The sequence below is a fragment of the Mus pahari genome, chromosome 23 (genome assembly GCF_900095145.1).
Source record: "Mus pahari chromosome 23, PAHARI_EIJ_v1.1, whole genome shotgun sequence".
NCBI classification, from domain to species: Eukaryota; Metazoa; Chordata; class Mammalia; order Rodentia; family Muridae; genus Mus; species Mus pahari.
Window position 1 is genome coordinate 7,893,295 of NC_034612.1, and position 24,681 is coordinate 7,917,975.

The window sequence follows — 24,681 nt, forward strand, 5'->3', positions numbered from 1 at the left end:
CAGCAGTGAGAACACCCTGTGCTGTAGAGTACACTGTCTGTCAGCAGTGAGAACACCCTGTGCTGTACACTGTCTGTCAGCAGTGAGAACACCCTTTACATAAGGGAAGGAAGACTTGCAGAGGACTCATCTGACAAGGGATTTGCACCCAGAGAAGCAAAAAACCTGTCATAACTCAACAATAAAACCTCAATTAAAAATAAGATTTGGATCAGGGCGAAGGTGGGGATGGGCACACCTTTAGTCCTAGCAGGTAGAAGCAGGAGGATTTGTGAGTTTGAGATCAGCCTGGTCTATAGACTGAGTTTCAGGAAAGCCAGTGTTACCCAGAGAAACAAAGATAAACAAAACCAAAAAGGACTTGGGAATGGGTGTGGGGGGTTAGGGGTGGGGCATGCCTGAACCCAAATCTCAGCAGCAGACACAGGGGACTGCCCCAGTTCTACACAGCATGTCCTAGGCCGGTTGGCTACACAGTGAAACCATGTCTCACCCCTATATACCAGAGTAGGATCTGGATAGACACCTCTCCATGGAGTGTGCAGATCGGTCCAGGAATTGGGTCCTTGGGCACCAGTACCAGGGCAATGCAGATCATAACACAAGGAAATGTCACAGACCAGGTTACTGCCAAAAAGACTGAGGACTGTCCAGGGGCTGAGGACAAGGAGAAACTGGGCAGACAGGATGAGCAGCTACTCCAGACGGGCGTGACAATTACCACTGAAGCCAGCAACTCAATTCTCAGGCGTCTACACTGATAAGAGAACCGAAGATACCCAAAAAATTACACATCAATTACAATAATGGTCAAAACTATTAAAAGACTTAATTAAAGCACCCAGATGTCCACTGGCTTAGAGATAGGCGAGTGCTGTTTGTCCAGTGATGAGCATTACCTGGTCATAAAAAAGGACCAGTGTTCTGATACACACTAACACATGGGCTTACCCTGAAAACATGAAACTATGTAGCAATAAGTCATTCCAGGCCTCACGCTGACCATCTACATAGATGTCCACAGCTAAGTGCCCACGGAAGGAAATTTAGCTAGCGCTATTCCGAGTGCAGAGCCTGGGCAGATGGTAGTGACTGCTCATGGTGCAGGGCTTCTGTCTGGGGCACTATTCTGAAACTGACTGTGTGGTTAAGTTGGTGGGTCACACAACACGTGAACTCCACCTCAAGGAAGAGGTGCCAAAAATGAACTTCTGGTGGAGAGATGGCTTAGTGGGTAAAGTCCTTGGCAAACAAAGATAAGGACCTGAATTTGAGCTCTAAGGCCCGGGTAAAGCTGGACACAGTAGCATACATCTGTAATGCGGTGGCCGTATGATGAGATGAGATGTGGAGACAGGAAGAGTACCCACAGGCTCCTAGACCAGCCAATCTGTACATACACCCAACATGGAGGAAGCAAGGCCTGACAGATGATGCGGTCCTCTGCTCTTAACATGTGTTCTGCAGCATGCACACAACCCGATGTGTACATATAACACCCACACATGGATGTGTACATATGCATCCGTCCATCCGTCCATCCGTCCGTCTGTCCATCTATCTATCTATCTATCTATCTATCTATCTATCTATCTATCTATCTATCTATCTATCTATCCATCTATCCATCCATCTATCCATCCATCCATCCATCCATCCATCCATCCATCCATCCATCCATCCATCCATCCTGCCTTCCTCACCCCAACCCCCCAAAGAAACAAATGCAATCGGGGAAAGGTGAGGACTGTTGTTCCAAGGCCTGTACCTTAGCATCCCAACAGCTGCCGTCAGCTCCAAGCCTGCCTCTGGCAGCATGTGAGTATGCTCTACTCTAGACCCTGCCTAGCACTGACGTCGGACACGCAGTTTAAGAGACCCACGGGGAGGGGAGGGGTCTCCTGTGCCAACAGCTGTAAGTTTCCTCCACTCACTGCCAGACATGGAGGCTCTGGCTGCAGTTTGCTGCCCTTAGTCTGACTGCCAGCAAACCCACGGATGAAATCATAAAATCGAGCCCCTCTCTGCGATGGCAGTCAACCCTGATGGACAACAGTGGAACACCCTGGGGGAGTGGCTGTACCAGGAGGCTTCCCACTGTCCAGTGTTTCCTTGTGGCCCTGCCCTGAACAGGGTGGGGCAGGAGGCTGCAGCCACTTTCCTGGAACTGAATGAGCTTATCGCCCTCCGTTTCCTCAGGAGAGCAGAGCAGACTGATGGCTTGGGGCCGGGAACAAGGTATCCACGTTACTATCCTAGCTGTTGGGCAGGCTGCCCAAGCAGGGGCTAGCCTGGGAATGTACAAGAACTTACCAATCGGGCTTATATATGATTCACTTCTTCCATAGAAATTACACCCTGGGGAGGGAAGGACTGAGGATCTAGACTCCAGGTGGGGGTCTTGGCTTTTCCTCCAAAGGCTAACTGTAAGCCCTCACTGGAGACGCAAGCCCAGGACTGTAGCTTGGGTTTCTTCTAAAGGGTGGGGGCATCCAGGCTCTAACTCTCAGTAGCTCGGTCCCTGCCTGTCACCTGTTGACTGATGGTATGCTAGGAACCTGGGACCTCCCTGTTTTATTTAAAAATTTCAGTTCCCCTACATTCTAATAAACCGATTTCTCAAAATTAAACTTGGACTTCACACAGACCAGAGGGCCTTCTGAACTGGGCAGGCGGTGCCTCATCACGTCATGGTGTGTGAGGAGATAGATACAACCCAGAGTAAAAGGCAGCTTTCCCGAGAATACCTACATGTCCCGGATGACAGCTGACAGCGGCTGTGACGTCCTGGAGCTCTCTGGGCTAAGGTCGTCACATCCAAGGAGCTCCTCTGCTCTGCAGCAGGGCTCTGGTTTCCCACCAGCACCAAGAGGCTCACAATGCACATACACTCTGGCCAGGCTCCACAGCTCCAGGCCTGATACGTGGAGGTCCCTGAGAGCCCCTGACATTTGCTCTCCTAGTGAACAGCCGAGACTGTCAGCTCAGCTCACAGGGACTGATCAGGTTCCCCAGCCACGTGCTGGAGCTACTTGCCTAGGTAGTGGTGTGTGTGTGTGTGTGTGTGTGTGTGTGTGTGTGTGTGTGTGTGTGTGCAGGGTCTCAGTATGTAGCCTTCACTGGCCTAGACCTCACTATGTAGACTAGCTTGGGTTTGAACTCACAGGGATCTGCCTCCTTCTGCCTCCCAAGTGCTCAGTTAAAGGTGTGACCCACCATGCCTCATTTTTGTTTTAAATGAGGTTCTGGGATCTACCTGCAGGTCATGTTTGCCCAGCAGTCATTTACTGACTGAGCCACCTCTCCAGCCCCCCAAGCCTTACCACAGCAACCTCAGAGCTCCATATAAGCCCTATTCTGAGTCTCTGAGGAGCCCTGTGAGCCAGAGATGGAGTGCCTTCTCCCTGGGCTCTTTTCCTGTAGGTGGGGGCGGGGCTAGGGTGAGGTTCAGGGTTGGAAAGAGTGTGGGATCCAGCAGTCATTTCTGTAAGCTGCTGCTCTACTAGGACAGAGCTTTGGGACTTGGCACGAATAAATGTCCGCCTCTGAGCTGATACCCACAGCCGATGCTCGGCACCTGCAGCCCCGGCCGGGCCCAGGGGAGGGGTGCCAGCAGCCTTGGCCCCTATCCAGTCTACCTCTCTCTGGGGCACTGGAACAGACACAGCAGGTAACTAGCCAAAAAGCAGAGAGAAAGCAAAGGAGAAGACAGGACAAGGGGGAGAAAACTAAAACCTGGACCGGAAGGGTCTTTCAAACACTTTAATCCTGCAGTGAGAAAGGCTGGCACAGGCCTGGGGGGGGGGGCGACTCCCTCAGCCAACATGTTAAAGAGAAGGCCACTAATCAGCGAAATACAAACTGGAATCTGTTCCCATCAAGTCTCTTTCCTGTCACCAGGGGGACACACAGCACTCTGAAATACAGTCTTGGCCTCTCTTGGCAGACAGCCCTATTGTGATGAACACAGCCCGTCCCTTAGGTTATTGTTTTTAATGCTGGAAAGTGAGCTTTTCAGCGCCAAACAAATCCTGCAGCAGGGGGACAGAAGATATTCCAAGTGATCTCTCTGGACCATCTACCAACTGCCTGCAGAGAGAACTGTTCTGGGGTGCTTCAGCAGCCGAGTGGATGCGCAGCAGGTCCAACCATTACCTAATGTGAGGCTGCTCCAAGTGCAAAGGATGGGGCTGGGCCTGCGGTGAGGCTGAAGCACGAGGTACTTGTGGCTCGGGGCCAAGATGATGGGCACTTCAGCCCTGACCTACCTCCTGTCCATGTTGCCACTGACCATGAGGTTGGGAGGGCTATCCCGGATGTTGACACAGGTGAAGTCTCCAAGTGCATTGCCCAACTTTGAGAGGCAGCGCTCTGCTTCCAGGCTGTACACCAGGATCTGCGGGGAAAGAAACACAGGGTGTCAGTCCCATACATCAGGGGACATTAGCCACTTTCCACTGTCCCACCCTTGAGGAGTGCACTTCCCTCTGTCCCCAGAAGACACTTTGGCTGCCCAATGGCTTGGACAGTTGCAGGTCATGGCCAATCAAGTGACAAAAAATCAAGAGGGGGAAACCAAAGAGTTCCTGGGCAAAAGCAGGAGACAGACGGATGGGCAGCAGTCAGCCAGTTTTCCCCACACAGCTAGCCCACACAGCTGTTTTCTGGGTTGTCCTGTTTTAAGGAACGGAAGCAACAAGTCACTGGCTTCTGACCTGGGCTTAGCTGAAGAGCTTACAGGAGCTGAGGGAAGCATACTGCAAACACCATGACATGGCGGCTCACACTGAGCCACGCTCCAATGGCACCTTCTCCCCCACTATCCCCTCTGGGGCTAGGAATTTGGTTCTGGGTGTCAAAGCCAGCGAGCCGTTGTCTGCAGGCTCCAGACACTGTCCCCTCCTGGACGGTTGTGCCTGTTCCTTGGCAGAGGAGAATGAAGGACAGACACACAGACACCTCCTGGAGTCAGGCCGTGAGTCAGGGTTTGGGTTTGGTTTTTTTGTTTTTTGAGACAGGGTCTCACTGTGTAGCCCTGGCTGTCCTGGAACTGGCTCTGTAGACCAGGCTGGTCTCGAACTCACAGAGATGCACTTCCCTCTGCCTCCAGAGTACATACACCACCATAGCCTGTTGTCTAGTTAGGGTTTTGGTTTTTTCTTTTTTTGTAGATTTATTTATTTATTATATGTAAGTACACTGTAGCTGTCCTCAGACACTCCAGAAGAGGGCATCAGATCGCATTACGGATGGTTGTGAGCCACCATGTGGTTGCTGGGATTTGAACTCACGACCTTCAGAAGAGCAGTCGGCGCTCTTAACCTCTGAGGCATCTCTCCAGCCCCCAGTTAGTTTTTTTAATGAAAGACATTGCTCAACTGGGCAGCACTTTGTGAACAGTGCACAGGCCTTCCCACTACAATTGCACTGACTTCTGCTGAGCGCACAGTGAGCACTCTGGGTTTGACTCTATGGCACTCCAACAGAGGGTATGCTCCTCTGGTGAACCCAGACACTTAGCACTTACGAGTGAACATTGTATTGGTCCTGAGAAATTCCTAACACGCTACATCATCTCCACTGTGGAACCATCAATCTCATGGTGGCACACATTTCTAACATCTGAACCTTCAAGAGTCTGTGGGAGTCTAACACTGTGGTTGGGATAATTACCTCCTGTTGAAAGACTGCAACAGAATCCATGACTCCTTCTCAACACCTAATCCACAAGACAAGATGCAGCGAACCCGAAAAGTTCCGGCGAGTGAGCCTGTGTGTGTGTGCGCATGCGTGCGTGTGTGCATGTGTGCGTGTGTGTATTTTAAAATAAATTATATATATATATATATATATATATATATATATATTTTTTTTTTTTTTTTTTTTTTTTTTTAAAAGAACAGGATCTCACTGGGTACTCCTGGCTATCCTGGCACTCAGTGTGTAGACCAGGCTGGCCTCCAACTCAGAGACGCACCTGCCTCTGCCTCCTGAGTGCTGAGATTTAAGGTTTGCGTCAGGCTTGGCTCCTGACAAGAATGTATTAAACAATTTAAAAATAACTAAGATGGTGCTGTTTCCAATACAGGCATGATCAAATCAATCTTCAGCAGCTGAGCTGGACACTATTATAGGTGGCTTCAGGAAGGAGGGACAGTGAAAACCAGCCATCTGATGGTGTGTTTGGACAATGTTCCCAGCGCTAAGGAGCAGCTCTGAGGTAAGGTGTTCCCGGTACGGCCCTGCTCTGCGCATGCTCAGTAATGCTACCGCAGCCCTGAACCAGTTCAGCTTCTGTGTAACAATTTTAAAAGATCTATTAATTCTCTAAAAACGAAACCATTCTGGATCTGATTATCATCACAGAGATTTCAATACTTCGGACTGACATTTTTGTTTCTATAGCACATCAGTGTGCACTGCAGGAAGGCGGGCCTTAAGCACAAACAAGAATGAGGCTCACACCAGCAGCAGCCGCCTCCACTTTCTTTTAGTTCCTTTCTGACAAGTGGATGAATCATCTCTGAGTGATGCGGGGAGATTATCCCCGCCACAAGGCCGCTGCAAAGTCCTCATGAAGACATCCAAGTCAGCAGTCGAGTCACTCTGAAGTGCTCAATAATTCAACGGATCAGAACCGTCCAAAGAGAACCTTTGCTATTGCGTTTAGTTAAAGACCACAGAGATTGGAAAACACATTCCCATCTCCAAGGCAGGTCTTCCACGCTACAAGTCCCTTAACGACCTTTACCATGGCCCCCTCCCTCCCACACTCTCTCTCTTTTAATAAGGTTGAGCAAATGGGACTTCATTTGATCTGATTGCCACAGCCTAGTGACATCAATTATTCATGCTCACACTCCCTCTTGTTAAGACCATGCATTAGACTAATTTTTCTCTTTATTGCCCTGGTTGGGTGAGTCTTAACCCACGACCACTTGAGTTGTTCTCAGAGGTGTTCAGAGATGCTTGAGAGAAGGGGAAACTCCCCCCAGCAACAAAGTGGGAGCAGGTGCTCTGCACTAATGTGGCCGCCGAGTCGATAGATTAGCGGAGCATCAAATGCAGGTTCAGCAGTGTTAGCAGCAACCTCGGCGCAGGCAGACGTGCGCTGCCATCCGCTGAGTCTCCAGGACAGCTGCAGGCGACGCACTGCAAGCTCTCATTCTCCCTTCTGTAGTGCAGGTGGACTGGGACCCTCTGGGAATGAGAGCTGCATCATCACAAGGGACCAGGCAGCAAGTTTTCTATTTCTGTTTATGTCCCAGTCAGAAAGATTACATTGTTTCTGGTAAACACAGCTTCAGCATCCTAGCTGTTAGCTACTCTGAGTGTCCTCAGGTCTATTTTTAAAGACACACTTCATATGTAAGGCCTCGGATAGTTAAGGTTTAACAATAAAATATGTAACAGAAGAATGTGGTGGCCCACTGCGGCCCACCTCCAGGAACAAGCCACCCTGAACAGTCTGGTAATAAATGCATAGATTTTTAGTTTAAAGGTCTCTCTTCCTCTGTACATGCGCAAGTCATCTCTATGTGACGCTGGGTTTTACAGATGTGTCTCTTCTACAAGCAGTTCTGGGTATTTTGAACAGCTAGGAGAGCTTCCATGATGAATACATGATTCCATTCTGATAAATAAGTTGTTTCTATCTGGTTCTTGATAAATCATTCAACAGCCGGGTGACAAACATTTACAAATGGTCTTCTGTGTGGCAGGCACTGGCGTGAGTGGGTGTGGCGGCCAACACTGCCGGATGAGTCTTATGTGTGCCAGCTGCTGCTGGCCCAGCCGGCCCACTCTTCCCCACGTGGGACCTGCCTCTTCTGGGATCACAGAGCCACCATAATGCTGTGTCCTAGCAGCTGATGTCTCAAGCAGGAGGAGGGCTGTTGTACTGGCCACAGTATTAGGAAGGAGATGGCCACAGGTCCAACATCTGGAAAGCATCAGGGACGCCTCTAGGTGAGGAGGCCTGCATCTTCTACATGTGACCAGGTCTGCTGGTGGTGCCTAGAGGTTATGGCTTTCCAGACAAATCATGATGGAAGGGCCAGAAGGTGGTTACTACCCTCACAGTGGGGTCAGCTAAGATTGCCACCCCCTTCTCCTTTCCACTCTGAGAAATCAGGATTCAGCACAGGAAGTTCTTCTAACCCTGGGACTGACATCACCCATCTGTAAGCATGAGCCACCAACAAACAGAGATGCCTACGAAGAGCTTTGGAGCTCTGCTGACAGAACTGGGGTTGTGTTCTGATGAACAAGGAATACAACTCTGACTTTAATTTTACCAAAACCTCAGAGAGTGACTGGATCCTCTCCTTGGAGCCTCGGGCTGCTTCACCAGTGTGGTGAGCAGTGAGGATCCCTCTCCCCACAACAGCAGCATTGTAAGAACCTTTTGAAGTGAAGAGAATTTGCCTGCTTCCCTTTAAACATGAGGAGTCCTGAAAAGGGATGGAAGGCATTCCAAAGACACAGAGGGAGGGAAGGTCTGACCCAAGGATGGCAGACACAGCTTACCCCTCCCTCCCATCACTACCAAATATACTTTGCTCTCTGTAGGAAAGGCTCGGGCAGAAGCCAGCTCTGAACAGTGCAAGCCAGCCTCACGCTCCGCATCTACACCCAGTCAAGTGTGCTCTGCTCTCTCCACCATCACACACCTCACACGCCTGCTGCATCTGGTGTTCCCAAGTGCCACCCTGACTGAGAGGAAAACAGTCCCAAGACTGTCTGGAATGCCAGGTGCAGCTTTGTTACCTCGCACTTACACAGTGGAGCGCTTCCTTGACTGGGGAGGGGGGGTGCTATATGGTCCCTGGAGTAGAAATGCTGCTGCCCCACCCTGGACGCAGCGCTCAGCATGACCAGCGCGTACCAGATGCCATGGTCCTTATGTGGGCCTGCATCTGGCTAGGTGCATGCTTTTGTATTTAGTGATAACCGGTTCAGACCAGGGACCAAGCAAACCTAGAGTTCACTGCAGTTTGGGCCTTTCCTTTACTGCTTAAAGCTTCCTTCCACCCCCGGGTGACCTGCGGTTTATACAAGAGCCGCTTCATCCTGCCTAGGCAGAAGTCACAGAGTACATCAGCCCTGTGGGTCCTCTTGCTGTCTGATGAGGCGGCAGGCCGGTATGCCTGGTAGAAAACTTCTCGAAGTGCAACTCAAGGAGGCTCCAGACGGTCCTTTGCATACTCTATTTATCACAAGGGAAGTGGTACAATCCACAGGAGCCCAAAATGAAGCGAGCACTGAGATTACAAAGGTGTCTGGAAGCCTGCCAGGGGCTGCTCTGGGGACCCCTGACCATGTCAGGTAGGGACCCAGTCAGTGTTGGTCAGCACAGAGGACATCACAACTGAGATCTCTGCATAAAGCTGAGTCTGTGGACCTTAGATAGCTGGTGGGGTGAAGGTGAGACCTGCCCAGGTGCAGCTCGGCCCAGCTCAGGAGCACGATGCTCCCACACCACCTGAAGCCACCCAGACCTCTGTGGTACCTGAAAACCAATACCAGCTGTGACAATAAACACAGAAAGAAGCAGGGACGGGCTTCTGAAGCAAGGACAGTTTCAGGCTAAGGACAGAGTCGGCTGCGTCCAGCCTGGGGTTGGCATGTGCAGTCACCTATTGTGCACCAAGGCAGGCAGCAGCAAACTGAGTACATTTAAGAAAGTGAACTTGGAATTTCTAGGATTCACAGTCGATGGACGAGCTAAGCAAAGACTGAGGGCAACCCAGGAAGACCCCATGAGCTAGAAGCTGCATCTGAGCGGTTCCTCAGAACACGCTGCAGACACGCAGATGGTACTGAGGCCGGATTACTCCATTGGTCTAACACACATCTAACCTGAGCTCCACAGAGCGAATAGAGAAGTTTTCAACAGGCACTGAGCGCTCGCAAGGAACACAAACCCGCACACAGCTGCTAGAGGGAAAGTACAGAACATGGGACAAGTGCTGGTCTTAGAGGTTCCGCCCTGTTTCTGACGAGGCTGGCTCGGAGCTGGAGTACGGGGCATTCCAACAGCAGAGGGAGATGAGTCCTCAGAGGGTGCAGGCACAGCCACAGCCACCTTTGTTAGCACCAGCGCCAGCAGTATCCTTACGGGACTGAGCAAACACTGTCGACACAGAACCACAGCCATCTAGCCAGGCTGGTCCTCAAGAGGGCCAGCGAAACGAGGGCGTTTCAGTTAGAATGGCAGCCTGGGCCTCACTGACAAAGTGAATGAACTAAAAACTACTCCAGCCAAAGCCTGAGCGGTTGGGAGAAGTGACTCAGGAACTGCAGAGAAAGAACAACACTGGCCGCACACAGCGAGGCGTCAGCAGGAACAGAACAACTCCGGCGCCTATTCCAGTGCAATGCCAGAAGGGAAGGAGATGTCCCAGACCCACCAGATGCCAGCCGCACAGGGTGAGCACGGGCTACTTCTCTGGATTCCAGAGCAGCGCCTGGCTGTGCACCAGATGAAGTAGATGAAGTGTGCGGCCCACACACATTGTCTGACCATGGTCACGGGGGACACTGTCTTAGAAAGACAGGCTTAAATAAGTTAATTAATTAATTAATTAATTAATTAAAGAAGAAGAAAGGCCCCTTGGTCTTGCAAACTTTATATGCCCCATATAGGGGAACACCAGGGCCAAGAAGTGGGACTGGGTGGGCAGGGGAGCAGGGTGGGGGGAGGGTATAGGGGACATTCGGGATAGCATTTGAAATGTAAATGAAGAAAATATCTAATAAAATAAGTGAAGAAGAATAAGAATAAGAATTAGAATTATTTCTGCTAAAGATGCCTGTTCTAGAAGGGAAATTCAGGAAGAAAGACAGGCTTTGGGTGTGACCATGAACACACGGTTCTGCCCCACGGTGCAGCTCTGCAAAGAGGGCCACCAACACTTATTTTTGTAAATAGAAAAGACAGGAAGGGAAAGAATAATAACTGATACATTTCACCACAAAGCAAGGTGCACAGGCTGCTCACACACAAGGCTAAGTGAATGGCCCGGGGAATTCACAGATGAGCTCAGATTTAAAACAAAGGATGAGGAAGATGGACAACTGGGGAGGGCAAGGAGGCTGGGGAAAAGTAAATCACATACAAAACAGCCGATAAAAAATAAAAAAGCAGTTAATATACATGAATAATGGATGTCTGATTTAAAAGCAGTTTACTCTGATATGATGTAATTTTTTGACAAGCAGCCAGAGAGACGATTTTAAGTCCTTGCCAGAGATAAGTCATAGCGTGAGGCCTGGCGCAGCCATGTCTGTGAACATGTGGAGAATGACTTTCACCACCGTCTCAGAGGTGACTTAACTGTTGGCAAACAGAAGCTGCCTCTCAGGTGCCCCAGCAGCCCCCTGCCTGAGGCAGCGCTTGAAGAGATGGCTCCCTGACATGAGCACAGCTCCCCGAAAACAGCCCCCCAACAGCCTCCGTGACAGGCTCTGGCACCGGCTACACTTCCTCACACAAAGGAGAAGCAGCCTGGCCGCCCTTGGGCCTAAGTTTTAATTGGAGTGACAAACCCACAAGGCCAAGATATTTCAGGGACAGGACGGTGTTGCTGAGTGTCGCCAGGCACTGGGTAGGCAAGGCCTACATACTCCCTACAACGTGCCAGTGCACCTGCAACCCTGGTTGTTCCAGGACTGGGCTCTTCCTGGGAAGGCAGTGCCAATCACATAGGCTGCGCCAGGCTCAGGGCTTTGTGATGTGGGCAGATGTCTACAAAGGACCACACCGACACCTACTGTGACCCACGCCTGAAAGGAACCAAGTGCGCGTATCCTGAGGGGTCCCCATGTGCAGCGGCACAGGGGAGGAGGGTAAAGACACGCCCACCGTGAGCACTGAAGAGAGCAGATTAGTCACCACGCAAACATGCCGAAGCCTGAGGGCCTGCGTGGAGCGCGTCATCACAGAAAGCAGCACGACAGTCTCTACACATTCACAGGTATTAAGGCCACAGGCCACATGGGCCCTATGAGAGAGACAGGGGTCAGTGCTTCACTCTGTAGGGAGAAATGAAGCGCTCTTTAAAGTACAAACGCTACAATGTCTTCAATGGCAGTGACAGGAAGAGCAGTCAGAGTCCTCACAGTCTGTAGGCCTGATGCCCTGGGCCAGGCAAGCCAGGCATTACCTAATTACTCTTTCTTTTGACCAGTCTGAGTTCTGCTTCAGCCCCAAATTAGATGAGAAGCGACTCGGAGGGTGGGCCGACAGCCGGTCTCTAAGCCACACCACAGAAACAAACTGGCAGCTGAAGCAGGGAACAGGCAGAGCCTTTACTGTGGGTGCACAGGCCATAGACAGGATGCACTTACATGATCTCTCTCTCTCTCTCTCTCTCTCTCTCTCTCTCTCTCTCTCTCTCTCTCTCTCTCCCCCCCCCCCCCACAAAAGTACAGCAACCCTGATCACTGTGCAGTCAGTGATGCTGTCCCTGGGGACCCGCAGAGCAATGTGGCACTCGATTCTCCCACTCCCAAGTCTCAGCTGCCACCTGCACTTGGTCACCAGGAAACTGAACTGAAAGCCACCTGAAATACCTTACCTCACACTGCAGAGACCAGCTGGGAAGCAGGCCAGGCAGCAGAGCCCAGTCCCTCCCATTCCAGCTACCACACTGAAGAGCCCCTTCCTGATCTCTGGCTATTTCCAAGAGCCAGCATAGTTCCACTGTGCCTGCAGTTCATCTGACCCGAAAAATGCTGTAAGGCGAGACGACCACTTCTCTCATTTCCTATAAAGAAATCGAGCTGACAGAGGACACGTCTCTCACCCAGCTAGGAAGTTCTGTAAGTAGGCTTCAGTGTTCCTACTCTTTAAACCTCTGCTCCAGAACCCCCAAATGCAGTCCCAGCAGGAATGTCAATGGTAGCTCTGGGAATGCCACACCCTGGCCAGGCACGCTGATCACCAGCTCTGCTCCTGTGAGTGCCAACCTCAGACATGTCAGGACTTCTGTGCTTAACAACCTGTGCTGCTTCCCAGCTGTTGTGGGCTACAGTGCTGGTTAGCAACAAGCTCAAAAACGTGAGCTGTGGGTTCTTGTGTGTTGAGGCCAAGGGAGGGACCACGAGGCTGAAGCTGAGGTCCACCCTTCTGGAAGGACAGGAGGGGGAGGGGGAGGGGGAGAGGAGGAGATGGAGATGGAGAGGGAGAGGAGGCATCTGCTAACCCTGGGCAGGAAGGACCACCACATTTAAGAGGTGAACACCTCTGGGCTGTGTACAGAGACTCAGCATGTAGGTGTGGATAGAGTTGGAAGCTAAGGTGGCGTCTGACTTCTGAGGGCTTTGAAAGCCAGCTACAGGCAGGCAGGCAGGCAGGAGGGCCTCATCCACATGCTCCACATGGGCCATTTTCTGATCTAACTGGAAATAGTTGGTGTCTGAGTATGCACCACGGAGTGCACGGTATGCGGGGGCGCAGGTGTGTGCCCGAGAGTTCAGGAGTATGGGTAAGGGTAAGGGTGGGGGTGCAGGGGTGTGGATATGCCAGGGAGGGCCGGGTGCAGGAATGGAAGGAGGGGTGCAGGGACACAGTTCGGGGCGTTTTCAGTGTGCATTTCAAAACCTCCTGTGAAAAGATGTATGAGTTCCCAATCCAAGAAACTTGAGGAAGTGGAAGCCCAGCTCTCTATGGGCGCAGAGGAGCTCAGGCCAGTGCCTCAGCCTAGACTGACAGGGACCTGAAGAAAAGTGGGTGTGGACCTGGGGTTAGGTACAGCAAGTCAACCCTCAGCAGTGCACTATGCTTGAAGAGAAAGGATGTGGTACCTAGGACCCAGGTCATGGCAGGGTTGCCACCGACAGCTAGCCTTCAGAGGACCCGCAGTCTCACTTTAATACTCATCAAACCTCATGACCCTGCCCAAGCTCTGCAATTTGGCAAGAGACTGCCCAAGTGTGAGCTGAGCTAGTTTTCCTCTGCCTAGCTGCAATTCAGGAACCCATCCTGAATTCACTGTTGAGGGGGTGCTATAAGGAGTAATCTAGGGTCCACAGAAGAAGTACGAGCACAAGTCAGTAACTGATGCTAGTGCTGACCCCACCACCCCCAACCCAGGACTGACAGAAGACAGACCTGTGGGCCGTGTTAATCCCACACAGTCTGGGAAGAGCAGGGGTCCTCCACTGTAACTGCTGGGGTCACCTGAACACAGTAAACATCTGAAATAGTTGGAGGCTGGGCCCACACCGGCCACGTGCTGTGTTCTTACTCTCCCTCTCTCCTTCCCTGCTCAGCCTGTCAGCCTCAAGCGTCTGGACCGGGTGGGAGCAGCTCCTCCCATGGTGACCCCATAGTCACTGTTTTCACACCTGGAGGGAGGCAAACATCTCCACCAGGTTCCCCCAGAGCCTGAAAAACATGCTGATTTTTAACCCTGACAAACCTAGCCGCTGTCTGGGCAATATCTACCCTGAGACTCATCTGGCAGAGACATCAAAGCCATCCATCTGTGCTGGGGAAATAAGCCCAACAGTCAACTCCAAGTTCAGTCTCCACGTGCACAGGATGGCGAACCAGGACAGGAAGTCTACAAATAACCAGGGAAGTCACTGGAAAAATTAGACCCTAGATAAAAATCTAATCTTAATTCAAAAGCCCAGTAAAGGGCAGTGGGCATCATATATGTCAATATAATGCTTTGTAAATGTGGTCAATGCCTTCAGAATACTGATAAGTTCATTTAAAAATCCAGAAATACTACAAACATCAGTGACATACAAAACCATGAAGAGTACGTGCAAACAGAAGCTATCTGAGGTGTGCTGTCAGCCCTGCCGGCCTTACAGGGACTCAGCACCCGTACCAGCTCCTCACACCAACCCTCACTCACACCAGCCCTTACTCACCCTCATTCACATCAGCCCTCATTCACACTAGCCCTCCTCACATCAGCCCTCATTCACACTAGCCCTCACTCACACCAGCTCTCATTCATATCAGTTCCTCACTCACACCAGCCCTCACTCACATCAGCCCCAAATGGCCCTTTCCACTCAAAACCAGTGTCAGAAAAAGAAACTAACCCGGGCTCCCACACCTCCCAGGGATCACTAGGGCTCCAGCTAGCCTGGGCCACCTCTCTCCACGGGCCTGCTGACTCTGACAGCACAACTCCAACTCTGCCCCACTACTAGTGGGCACAGGAGCACCAGCCGCAGCAAGCAGCAGCGGCACGGTTTCTGGCCTGGAACATCAAGGCAAGTAACCTTACAAAGTGCATGACTCTGAGTCCTGCTCAGCCTACTGGTCAACCTTCTACCCAGTCACTTTACCCTTGCGGGAACCACAGATCCTAAGTCCCAGTCAGTTACCTCCCCAGCAAGTAACAACAACAGCTCCCTCAGAACCCTGCATGCTCGTGGCCTTAGAGATCTCAGTTCTGAGTCTTCAGAAGCGGCTGAGTTGAGGGGCACCGACAGTCCCAAGCGACCCTGGGGCTCTGTGGGGACATGTCAAGTTCCCACTAAAGGTTAAGAGTGCCATTCATCCTTCCTTATCAGTAATACCAACAAGATCAGGGATTGGTATAAAGAGGAACACCTGCATAAAACAATCTCGAACCTTCATCTCTCATTTCTTCCGTTAACTTTGAGATTTTCAGCACTCTGGAATCCCCAGAGCTCACCATGTCCACCCACCCTCACAAGAGAACCTCTGCATTCCTGGTTACTCTGACAGTACAGGCGGGACAGGAGAGGGAAGCATGCCTGACCCACGGATCCTGCTCACGGAGGTGACAGACCTAACTAGTCTCCTTCCAGAAAACTAGTCTTCAAGCATGCCTAACCCACAGATCCTGCTCACGGATGTGACAGACCTAACTAGTCTCCTTCCAGAAAACTAGTCTTCAAGCATGCCTGACCCACAGATCCTGCTCACGGAGGTGACAGACCTAACTAGTCTCCTTCCAGAAAACTAGTCTTCAAGCATGCCTGACCCCCGGGTCCTGCTCACAGAGGTGACAGACCTAACTAGTCTCCTTCCAGAAAACTAGTCTTCAAGCATGCCTGACCCACGGATCCTGCTCACGGAGGTGACAGACCTAACTAGCCTCCTTCGAGAAAACTAGTCTTCAAGCATGCCTGACCCACGGATCCTGCTCACGGAGGTGACAGACTTAACTAGTCTCCTTCCAGAAAACTGGTCTTCAAGCATGCCTGACCCCTAGATCCTGCTCACAGAGGTGACAGACCTAACTAGTCTCCTTCCAGAAAACTAGTCTTCAGAAGTCAGCCATCAGTGCCCCCACAAAGGAAGAAATAAGACACAAAGCTCTGGAAAGCGTATGAAAATATTTTACAAACTTTCAATTTTTGCTTGTTTGTCTTGCATGTGAAGTATCAAGTCTTGATTCTCACACACAGAAACCTCAACAGAAGAAAAGATGGCTCTCTGATTTGGCAGACTCGGCAGAAGGCAACTGTCTGCAGCGCACTCCGACCCAAGGCTCCAGACAGACGCTCCCCTTGTGGCCAGTGTAGGCAACCAATCCCAAGTCTCTTCCTGGCTGCACATGGGCAGTCATTAGCTCAGAGAGTCAGGCAATTACTTTCTTGTGTGATGTAAGCTGCTGCAGCCCTCTCTGCCCAGCTCACTCCAGCCTGCGATGACTTCACCCCTTGCCCTGATTAGGATGCCAAGAGCTGCAGAACTAAATTGGGAAATATGTCCAGATCCACAGAGCGATGCTAAGAGCACTAAGTGTGGCTCCGGCTCCCTTTATGAGACACGAGCTCATCGACAGCATGGTGTACGCCCGCGGCAGCTCTGCCTCTAGCCATCCACCCTGAGAGCACGGTCAGGCAGCAAAGAGATTAATAAAGGTAGCATGCTGTTATAAATCGTTACAGAAACAAAAGCACTGCTGATGAATTCCAAACTATGAGACAAAAACAAGCTTTAGGAGGCTGCTGGGCTACACAGCCACGCTGAGGGTGTGTGGATGCACAGAAGTGTGAAGTGACGTGGTTCAGACCCTTCTGCCTCTTCTACTGTCAGCTGCCATTCAGGGACATTTACACTCAAGTCTGAAAACCAAGAATGGACATCAGAGACTCAGAATTCCTTTCTGCTATAAGTTAAAGACCTCCGAGCAGCCCCTCTTGCTGGGACACTGGGAATGATTCCCGTGCCATCATTCCTGCCGGATGCAATGAGCATGGATGACCCTTAGAGACAACATACAAGCCTCAGCTGCTCAACTCCATTCACCGAACCCGGAAGTCATGGTCCACCCCTCACTGCCTAAGAGAGGCCAGACAAATGTTCCCCAGAACCATGGGCCCCAGGAGTACCCAGCAAGCAGCGGGGAGGCACCCAGCAGTGCACTCACCACTCTGCTCCACGACACTGGCCTAAGTGCTGCAGGCCCTGGTCCTGGCCCTGCCACTCCGAGCTGGAAGCCATCCAAGCAGAGAGATACAAAGTATAAACTAAACAGCAAAGTCAGGCAAAGCCCCACCCTCCTTCCCAGCTGCAAAGCCTAGAGAAGAGGCACCCAGAAGTCTTCGGGGTGGGCGCTGTCACCTCTAAGGAATATCCTCAGAGAGGAGGGTACCCTGTGAGCACTGGTGCAGGCCACACTCTTGCAGAGTGGGTGGAATGGTGAGGCCACACATACAGCCCGATGCTAGAAAGCTCTAAAACCCGACCAAACAGCAGCAGGGAGCCCTGTGATGTGTCTTACAAAGTCACCCCAGCGGGCAAAGACAAGGAGCAAACACCGATGCGGAGTGCTCTAGCACTTACCCACGTTCGTCTTCCTGAGGCAGGTCACTCATGAGAGCCCTAACTGGCCTGAGCTCCCTATGTAGATCAAGCTAGCCTTCAGACAGATATCTGCTTGCCTCAGCTCTAGGGGGCTGGGATGAACGGTGAGAGCTACCACACCCGGCTCCACCCACACTTTACAGAGAGAGGGCCCTTTTCACAAGGATGCACAAGAACTGGGCAACACCATCTTGGCTCCAAAACCAAATGACAGGCAGTGGCTGACAGGCTACCAGCACTTCCCATGTCTGAACTTCTCAATCAGGAGAAATCTATTTTGTTTTGTTTTGTTTTGTTTTATTTTGTTTTTCGAGACAGGGTTTCTCTGTGTAGCCCTGGCTGTCCTGGAACTCACTCTGCAGACCAGGCTGGCCTCGAACTCAGAAATCCGCCTGCCTCTGTGTCCCTAGTGCTGGGATTAAAGGTGTGCGCCACCACGCCTGGCCTACGAGAAATCTTTATCGAGTCAGAGTAAAAGTATTCCAGGGGCATGAGCAGTGGCTCAGGTTCAAAGTACTGGCTGTTCTGCCCAGGACCTGGATTCGGTTCCCAGAGCCCACTTGGTGGTTCACAGCCATCTGGAACGCCCATTCCAGGAGTTCAGTGCCCTCTTCTGGCCTCTGCAGGCACTGCATGCTTAGTGCCCAAACATACATGCAGACAAAATACCCACACATATAAAAAGTGTTTAAAAATCTGTTTTAAAGTAAAGGCAAAAATATAAACTAGAAACTTTTCTTTGACTTTATATAGTCAAAGAAGATGCTGGTAAGTGCCGTGTGGCACCTGCTCTGCCCTGCACATCAAGCCCAGGAACAACGGCTGTATCAGGGTCCAGGTGTCAGACAGACAAGCTCTGTAGAGGGCTTATTAACACAGAAATCTGTGTGTGATGCAGTCTAACACGCCACTGCCAGCCACACACTGATGTCGTGAATACCTGTGATGCCCACAGGACCTGCCAGCTGAGTGAATGAAGGGTGGATGCCGAAACACTATTACTCAATGCTCACACAGCTGTGAGCCTACACCGCCAGTGTGGTCAGCATATGGTACAAAGACATCGTCCAGTGACCAGAAATAGCACCCTTGGATACTCCTACAGGCTACGGAGTTAAGCCCCCGACTAAAATCCATCACAGTGTTTGGACGTCAGTGGGCTTTTATCATAGCTGATCAATAGTGGACTGTAGTTAAGCCCCAGTCCTGTATCATGTACAAATGAAGACAGATCAAAACTCTCTGTTCTCACAAAGCCTTCATCTGAGGCCTAGCTATAGAGCCAGAGGCACAGATGTAAGTTCCCTGTGTGCTCCAGGCAAACCTGCTGGTAGGCAGCTCACAGCAGCCTAATGAGCAGCGCAGGCACTTTCAATACCATCTGAATGCACTCGGCCAATTCGCAGAGTCCACAAGCACAGAGCCACTGAGCCTCCAGTGCGTGGCTTAACCAACACGGACCAGCAACCGACTGACATGCGGCTGCTCTGAGAAAGCAGAAGACACAGTGAAGATGAAGGCTCTCTTGGCCCCCATCTGCCTCCCTCCTCAGGTGGGTAGCACTCCTGAAGGAAAGCCATCTCCATGCTGGGTTATGGGCGTCTGGAGGACCATGCAGCACTACCTAACATCTGCATGACTGAATGCCGCTGTCGGTATCTGAATAATTCCCAACAGCTCCTCTACCTTTACCTCAAAAGAGCAAGTCATCCAAAAGCAACAAAACTAGGAATGAGTTGAGGTACAAGGCACTTCTAAGCATTAATTTCAAAAACATTAATGTCTCACCCGACTGACCATTACCATCAATTCTTTTCCCTGGGAGGAGGCTTGAGAGGCACTGAGAGGGACCATGACTGGAGGAAACCTATGCACTGGTGAGTTAGGGAGCAGAAAGGAGCAGAGCCTGACACAGCTCCGTGGCCCGTGCTTATCAGCAAGTGAAGTCCCAGGTACCCAGACAGTGAGAGAAAGATTACAAGTACCATTCCAAGCACACCAGTTTTAGTGTCACCATTACCCAACGTCTCTGAGAACTCTAAAAACAAACGAGACAAAACGGCTAAAGAGACAGAAACGAGTGAACAAACCCTTCCATCAGGGATCCGTGTCCGCCCAAGAAAAGAAGGAAGCCCTGTTAGGAAGCGGCACCTCCCTGCCCACCCCTGCTGGAGAAGTCACTCTGCTGTCCTCACGCAGGCTTCCCAGCTAGGAACATGGCTCTGCCCCAGTGCACAAGTGGACCCCAGCACGAAGAGCTACCTACCTTCCAGAGAGGCTTTGCTGCCACTGACCAGTCTTCCTGGACGTGTAACTAGAAGCCAGGATGCTTCCACTTTTGAGTACAGCTCTAACACATGAGGAAAATGAAATGTACAAATGGTCTCAGGAATATGGAATCCACTGTAAGCAGCAGATAAAACGCACCTCAAGGGCTAATGGAACAGCAGTAATGTGAGCGAGGGCGCATCTCTCACTAGCGTGAGCGGGGACACATCTCTCACTAGCGTGAGTGAGGACACATCTCTCACTAGCGTGAGCGAAGGAGCATCTCTTCCATCAAGCTGAGGGCACGTACTAGCCCAGGCTTATTAGCAGGTACTGTCAGGAACTGTCTTCCAGGAGGGACAGGAAAGGGCTGGACACACTCAGCGGCCAGGAGCTTGTGCTGCTTTTGCAGAGGACCCAGGTTCAGTTCCCAGCTCCACTGATGATGGCTGAAAACTACTTGCATGTAACTGCAGTCCCAGGAGATCCAAAGCCCTCTCTGCCCTCATGGGGCACAAGGTATGCATGTGGTGCACAGGAATACATGTAGATAAATGACTCACACACAAAAGACTAATCTAAAAGATTACTTTTAAGGAGAAAGAGAAAAACAAAGGAAGACTGAGCGACTTATGTGAGGTCACACAGGGTCATGGAACTGGGCTGGGCAGTGTTAAGTGCAGAGCCTGCCTTTCCAGTGCATGCCACCACTCTGCAGGAGAGCGAACTCCTTCATCGGGAGAAGGAACCTCTGGCTCAGGTGTTCCTTCCTGGAAGACCCCTAACTGCCAATGGGGTCAAGAACAGGAAAATAAGAAAGAACCTAAAATCAAACGAAATGCCACCTTCTCTCCTGATCCCACCTGAAAGGCTTGTGTCCTCTAAATGAGCTTTCAGACTGGGGACTCACAGTGATGACACAGCCATCAGCCAAGGGCTAACGAGGACGCTGAGCTCCTGTCCTGCCACGCTTCAGAAGGCACTCATGCTCTGCTGGTGACAGCAGAAACGAGGATGCAAACTTCTCATGGTACTTCCTAATTTCCTTACATTATTCTGTGTGTGCACAGATACCATGACGCGTGTGGAGCTCGGAGGATGGTCATCCAGCTCGTGCTGCAAGCATAGTTACCTGCCGAGCTGTCTCACCAGTGACCATGTACACACACACGCCGACGTATCTCCTAATGCTAGACTGCACAAGGAGCCCGCCAAACTGCAGTGTGTGGTGTGGTACTGTCTGAGATACCCTGAGAGTGAGGGTGGCCCAGCACATGTCCACCAGTGAGAACACTGGCTACACAGCCTATGAGCTCTGAGCACAAGCTGGAACTCTATGGCAGGGAGCTGGGGACATAAGAGGTGAAACACTGCCCAAGGTACATTGCTAGGCACAGAACAGGTCACATACCATGACCCTACATCTGTAAAGTTCCGTCCGTAGTCTCTGTATGTCTGGTGTCTACATGGACACCTGTGTGCAGCGGAGGAGGAACGCCATCTCGTGCTCCATTTCATTGCTTGGACATTTCTGCCTTGCTCATACACTGCCCTGACCTAGCTGTAAACAAGAGCATCCAGAGTGTCCACACACTGCTTGTGTGGTGGTGCACATGGCTCCTCCCTGCACATCATGAGTTCAAGGCCAGCCTGAGATATGTGAGACCCTGTTTCAAACAACCATACCAAACCAAACAAAAACACAAAGTGCTTAATTTTTCAGTTGCCTTAAAAACCAAATCCACACTCTTCCTTGTTAATGTATATATGCCACTGTTTCCATACCTTGTTTCCTTCATACACCCATCCCAGACTCTTCACTCCAAAGGCAACCTGGCTGGCTGAGACATCCAGACACGTGGCAGGCTGGCCATAGACATAATGAAGGGTTCTGGCTGAGTCGTCGGCCTTCAGCAGGTACACCAGGTCCCCGGCCGTGGCTATGGCCACAGGGTACCTCCCAGTATTCGGAACTATTTCAAGGTAGTCAACCTGTGGAGAGAGGAGTTGTTCAGTGCCCCCAGTCATCTTGACTTGGTCTGTACAGTCAATTAACAGTTGAGCACAGAGACCATTTACAGGGATGGCCACAGTTCCTGTCCAATGAAAAGACGCCTCTAACAGTGAGAACCAAGGGAAGCCACCACGTCCCTGACTCAGCATGAGCGAGGCTCAGGAAGCCCAAGGGCACCCCAGCTGGAGGTGACCAGATCTAATCTAGTCCAGGTCCTGCCAAGGGAAGGATGGCAGCCCTTACCACTGGTGTGAGCTCACTGTGACCCAGCAGGTCCTTCAATCAGGGCTATAGACACCTGCATGGCAAAGGCTTGTGCACGGTGCTGAGAGCCACTCCTGTCAATGTGCAGATATAACACAGTCACACCGCCAACCACAGGACAAAAGCTGAAGTCTTCCTTATGGTCCAACTGGGATCACTGTGGGAGGGACTGGGGCTGGGGAGCAGGAGTTCCAGTGCGCTCCCCCCTCCAGGGAGTCAGGCTGTGAGACGGAAAGACAACTTCCAGCTCTGGGTCTTTTAAATCCTGAACATGGCAGTGTTTAGAGCTATCCCTTGTTTTGTTGTTTTACTAGACACTGAAACAGTAAAACTGCCCCAGTTCCGAGTGAACAGAGACAGCTGTCAAGTATATGTGAGCATCAGAATGAAACTCCACAAGAGCTAAGCGTCTGTTCCAGCTCTCTCCTGCCTGCCTATCAGACAGTGACCCTGCCCCTGTGCCATGTGGACCATCTGAGGCTAGAGAGCTGCGCAGACAAACCACACTCTTGTCATACCTTCTCTGACTGCATGGGGGCAGAGCACACTCTAGGAGTAATCCACTTCTCCCCAGAACAGTGCCCACCACGCTGCAATCAGAGAGAGCGTGGATGCTGAAGGCGAGCCACTGCGGAATCAGGAAAATCCAGGGTTTAAGGGACAGCACCACACTGACAACGTGCCAGAGGCTTGAGTTCTACAGGCTGCCCCAGGGAGCTGAGCACAAGCAAACATCCGGTGCCTCTGCTAATCCTGGGCCCCAATCGTGCTGAGCAGCCCAACATCTTGGGCTGTGGGTCCATCACAAAGGCCAGCTGCTCCAAGCTAACACTGTAGACCCGGGATCGCTGCCACAGTTATTCAGGAAGCACAGCTAGAGAACAAAGATGGTCCGACTCGATGGGCCAGGGGTGCCTGATCCAGGGATGCATAGCACACACTATGGTAACTTGGCACCCAGACTGGAAATAATGCTGAGAGTTGACCTGCCCCGTCAGGGCTGCCCACTCCTGTCTCTGTAGAAACTCACTTCTTAAATACACCTTTTGGTTGCCCATTTAACTTCATCTTCCAGCTGGGTTTCTAGCAGGCCAAGAGACTCAGACTGGCAGTGGCAGCCATTCACTGGGAGGTGTAAACGACCTCTAAAGCTCCCAGTGGCCCCAGGATGGCACCTGACTGCCAAGACAGGATTTACACCTCATAAGGGGTTCTTAGCTTGCGAAAGTGTGGCTGGTCCACAGAACAAATGGAAGCCCTGCACCCCAAGTCTCTCTCTACAGCTGACAGCGCCAGGTCGTGTTAGAGGAACCCTGAGAGCCGCAGAGCTGATCTGAAGCAGCAAGCTTGGGGAGAGGTGTTCGGTGCTTGGTACTCAAATCTAAAGACCCCACAGGGAGGGAAGAGAGGGAGCAGTTCCAAATCCCCAAGCCTCCTTGCTCAAGGCTGGATCTTCTGCTCCCCTGGCTCACGCCGGAATGATGTGTGCTCAAATAAGATACAGATTTGGCAAAGACAGATGAATACTGCCATATCATCAAGCCATCTCTTCTCGGTGAACAGGACTGGTGACAGCCCTGTGCTAAGCCTCCCGAGCTGGCTCAGCTCCCTGTGGCATCTTAGAGTCAATCCCCCAATCCACCAATCCACACTGGCGTCTGTGTGGCATCCGTGGTCCCCCTCAAAGTCTCCTCCTGACTCTAGGTGAGACAACTGTGTGGGATGAATGCTTCTGCCACACAGACTGTAGCGTACCACTGCTGTTCACTTAGCTGTTAGGCCAGAAAGGAAGCAGGAGCTCCCAGGGTGAGCCTGCCACGCCAGCAGGAAGGAGGCTGGGACCATGGTAAGAACAAACCCTGGAGCCAGGCGGTGGTGGCACACGCCTGTAATCCCAGCACTCAGGAGGCAGAAGGCAGGCAGATTTCTGAGTTCGAGGCCAGCCTGGTCTACAGAGTGAGTTCCAGGACAGCTAAGGCTATATAGAGAAACCCTATCTCGAAAAACCAAAAACAACAACAACAACAACAAAAAAAGAGAGAACAAACTCTGGCCCTGAAGCCACCTCAGTGTTTGCACATGCTGCTGTGTTGCTCTGTGTTAGAAGCCACCTCAGTGTTTGCTGCTGTGATAGAAGCTGGGGGTAGAGAGATGGCTCAGCAGTTAGAACATGGACTGCTTCTTACACATGTCTGCAATTAGAGTACCAGCTCATAACACTTACAACTCCTGCTCCAGGGGATCCAACCTCTCGTGAGCACATGGCCAAACACAAGAAGAAAAAGAAGAAGAGGAAGAGGAAGGAGAGGAGGAGGAAGAGAAG

The 24,681-nt window shown here is 51.3% G+C and overlaps 1 protein-coding gene across 1 annotated transcript in view; it reads right to left on the reverse strand.

The window, feature by feature from the left end:
- The window catches only part of Fbxw8 (F-box and WD repeat domain containing 8), a 97,178-nt gene that overhangs the window by 9,747 nt on the left and 62,750 nt on the right, over positions 1-24,681 (reverse strand). The window contains exons 7-8 of the mRNA XM_021186721.2: positions 21,866-22,072; positions 4,269-4,396 (exon numbers count right to left, since the gene is read on the reverse strand). Of these exons, the coding sequence (XP_021042380.1) occupies positions 4,269-4,396; positions 21,866-22,072 (335 nt within the window). The remainder of the gene's footprint in view (positions 1-4,268; positions 4,397-21,865; positions 22,073-24,681) is intronic.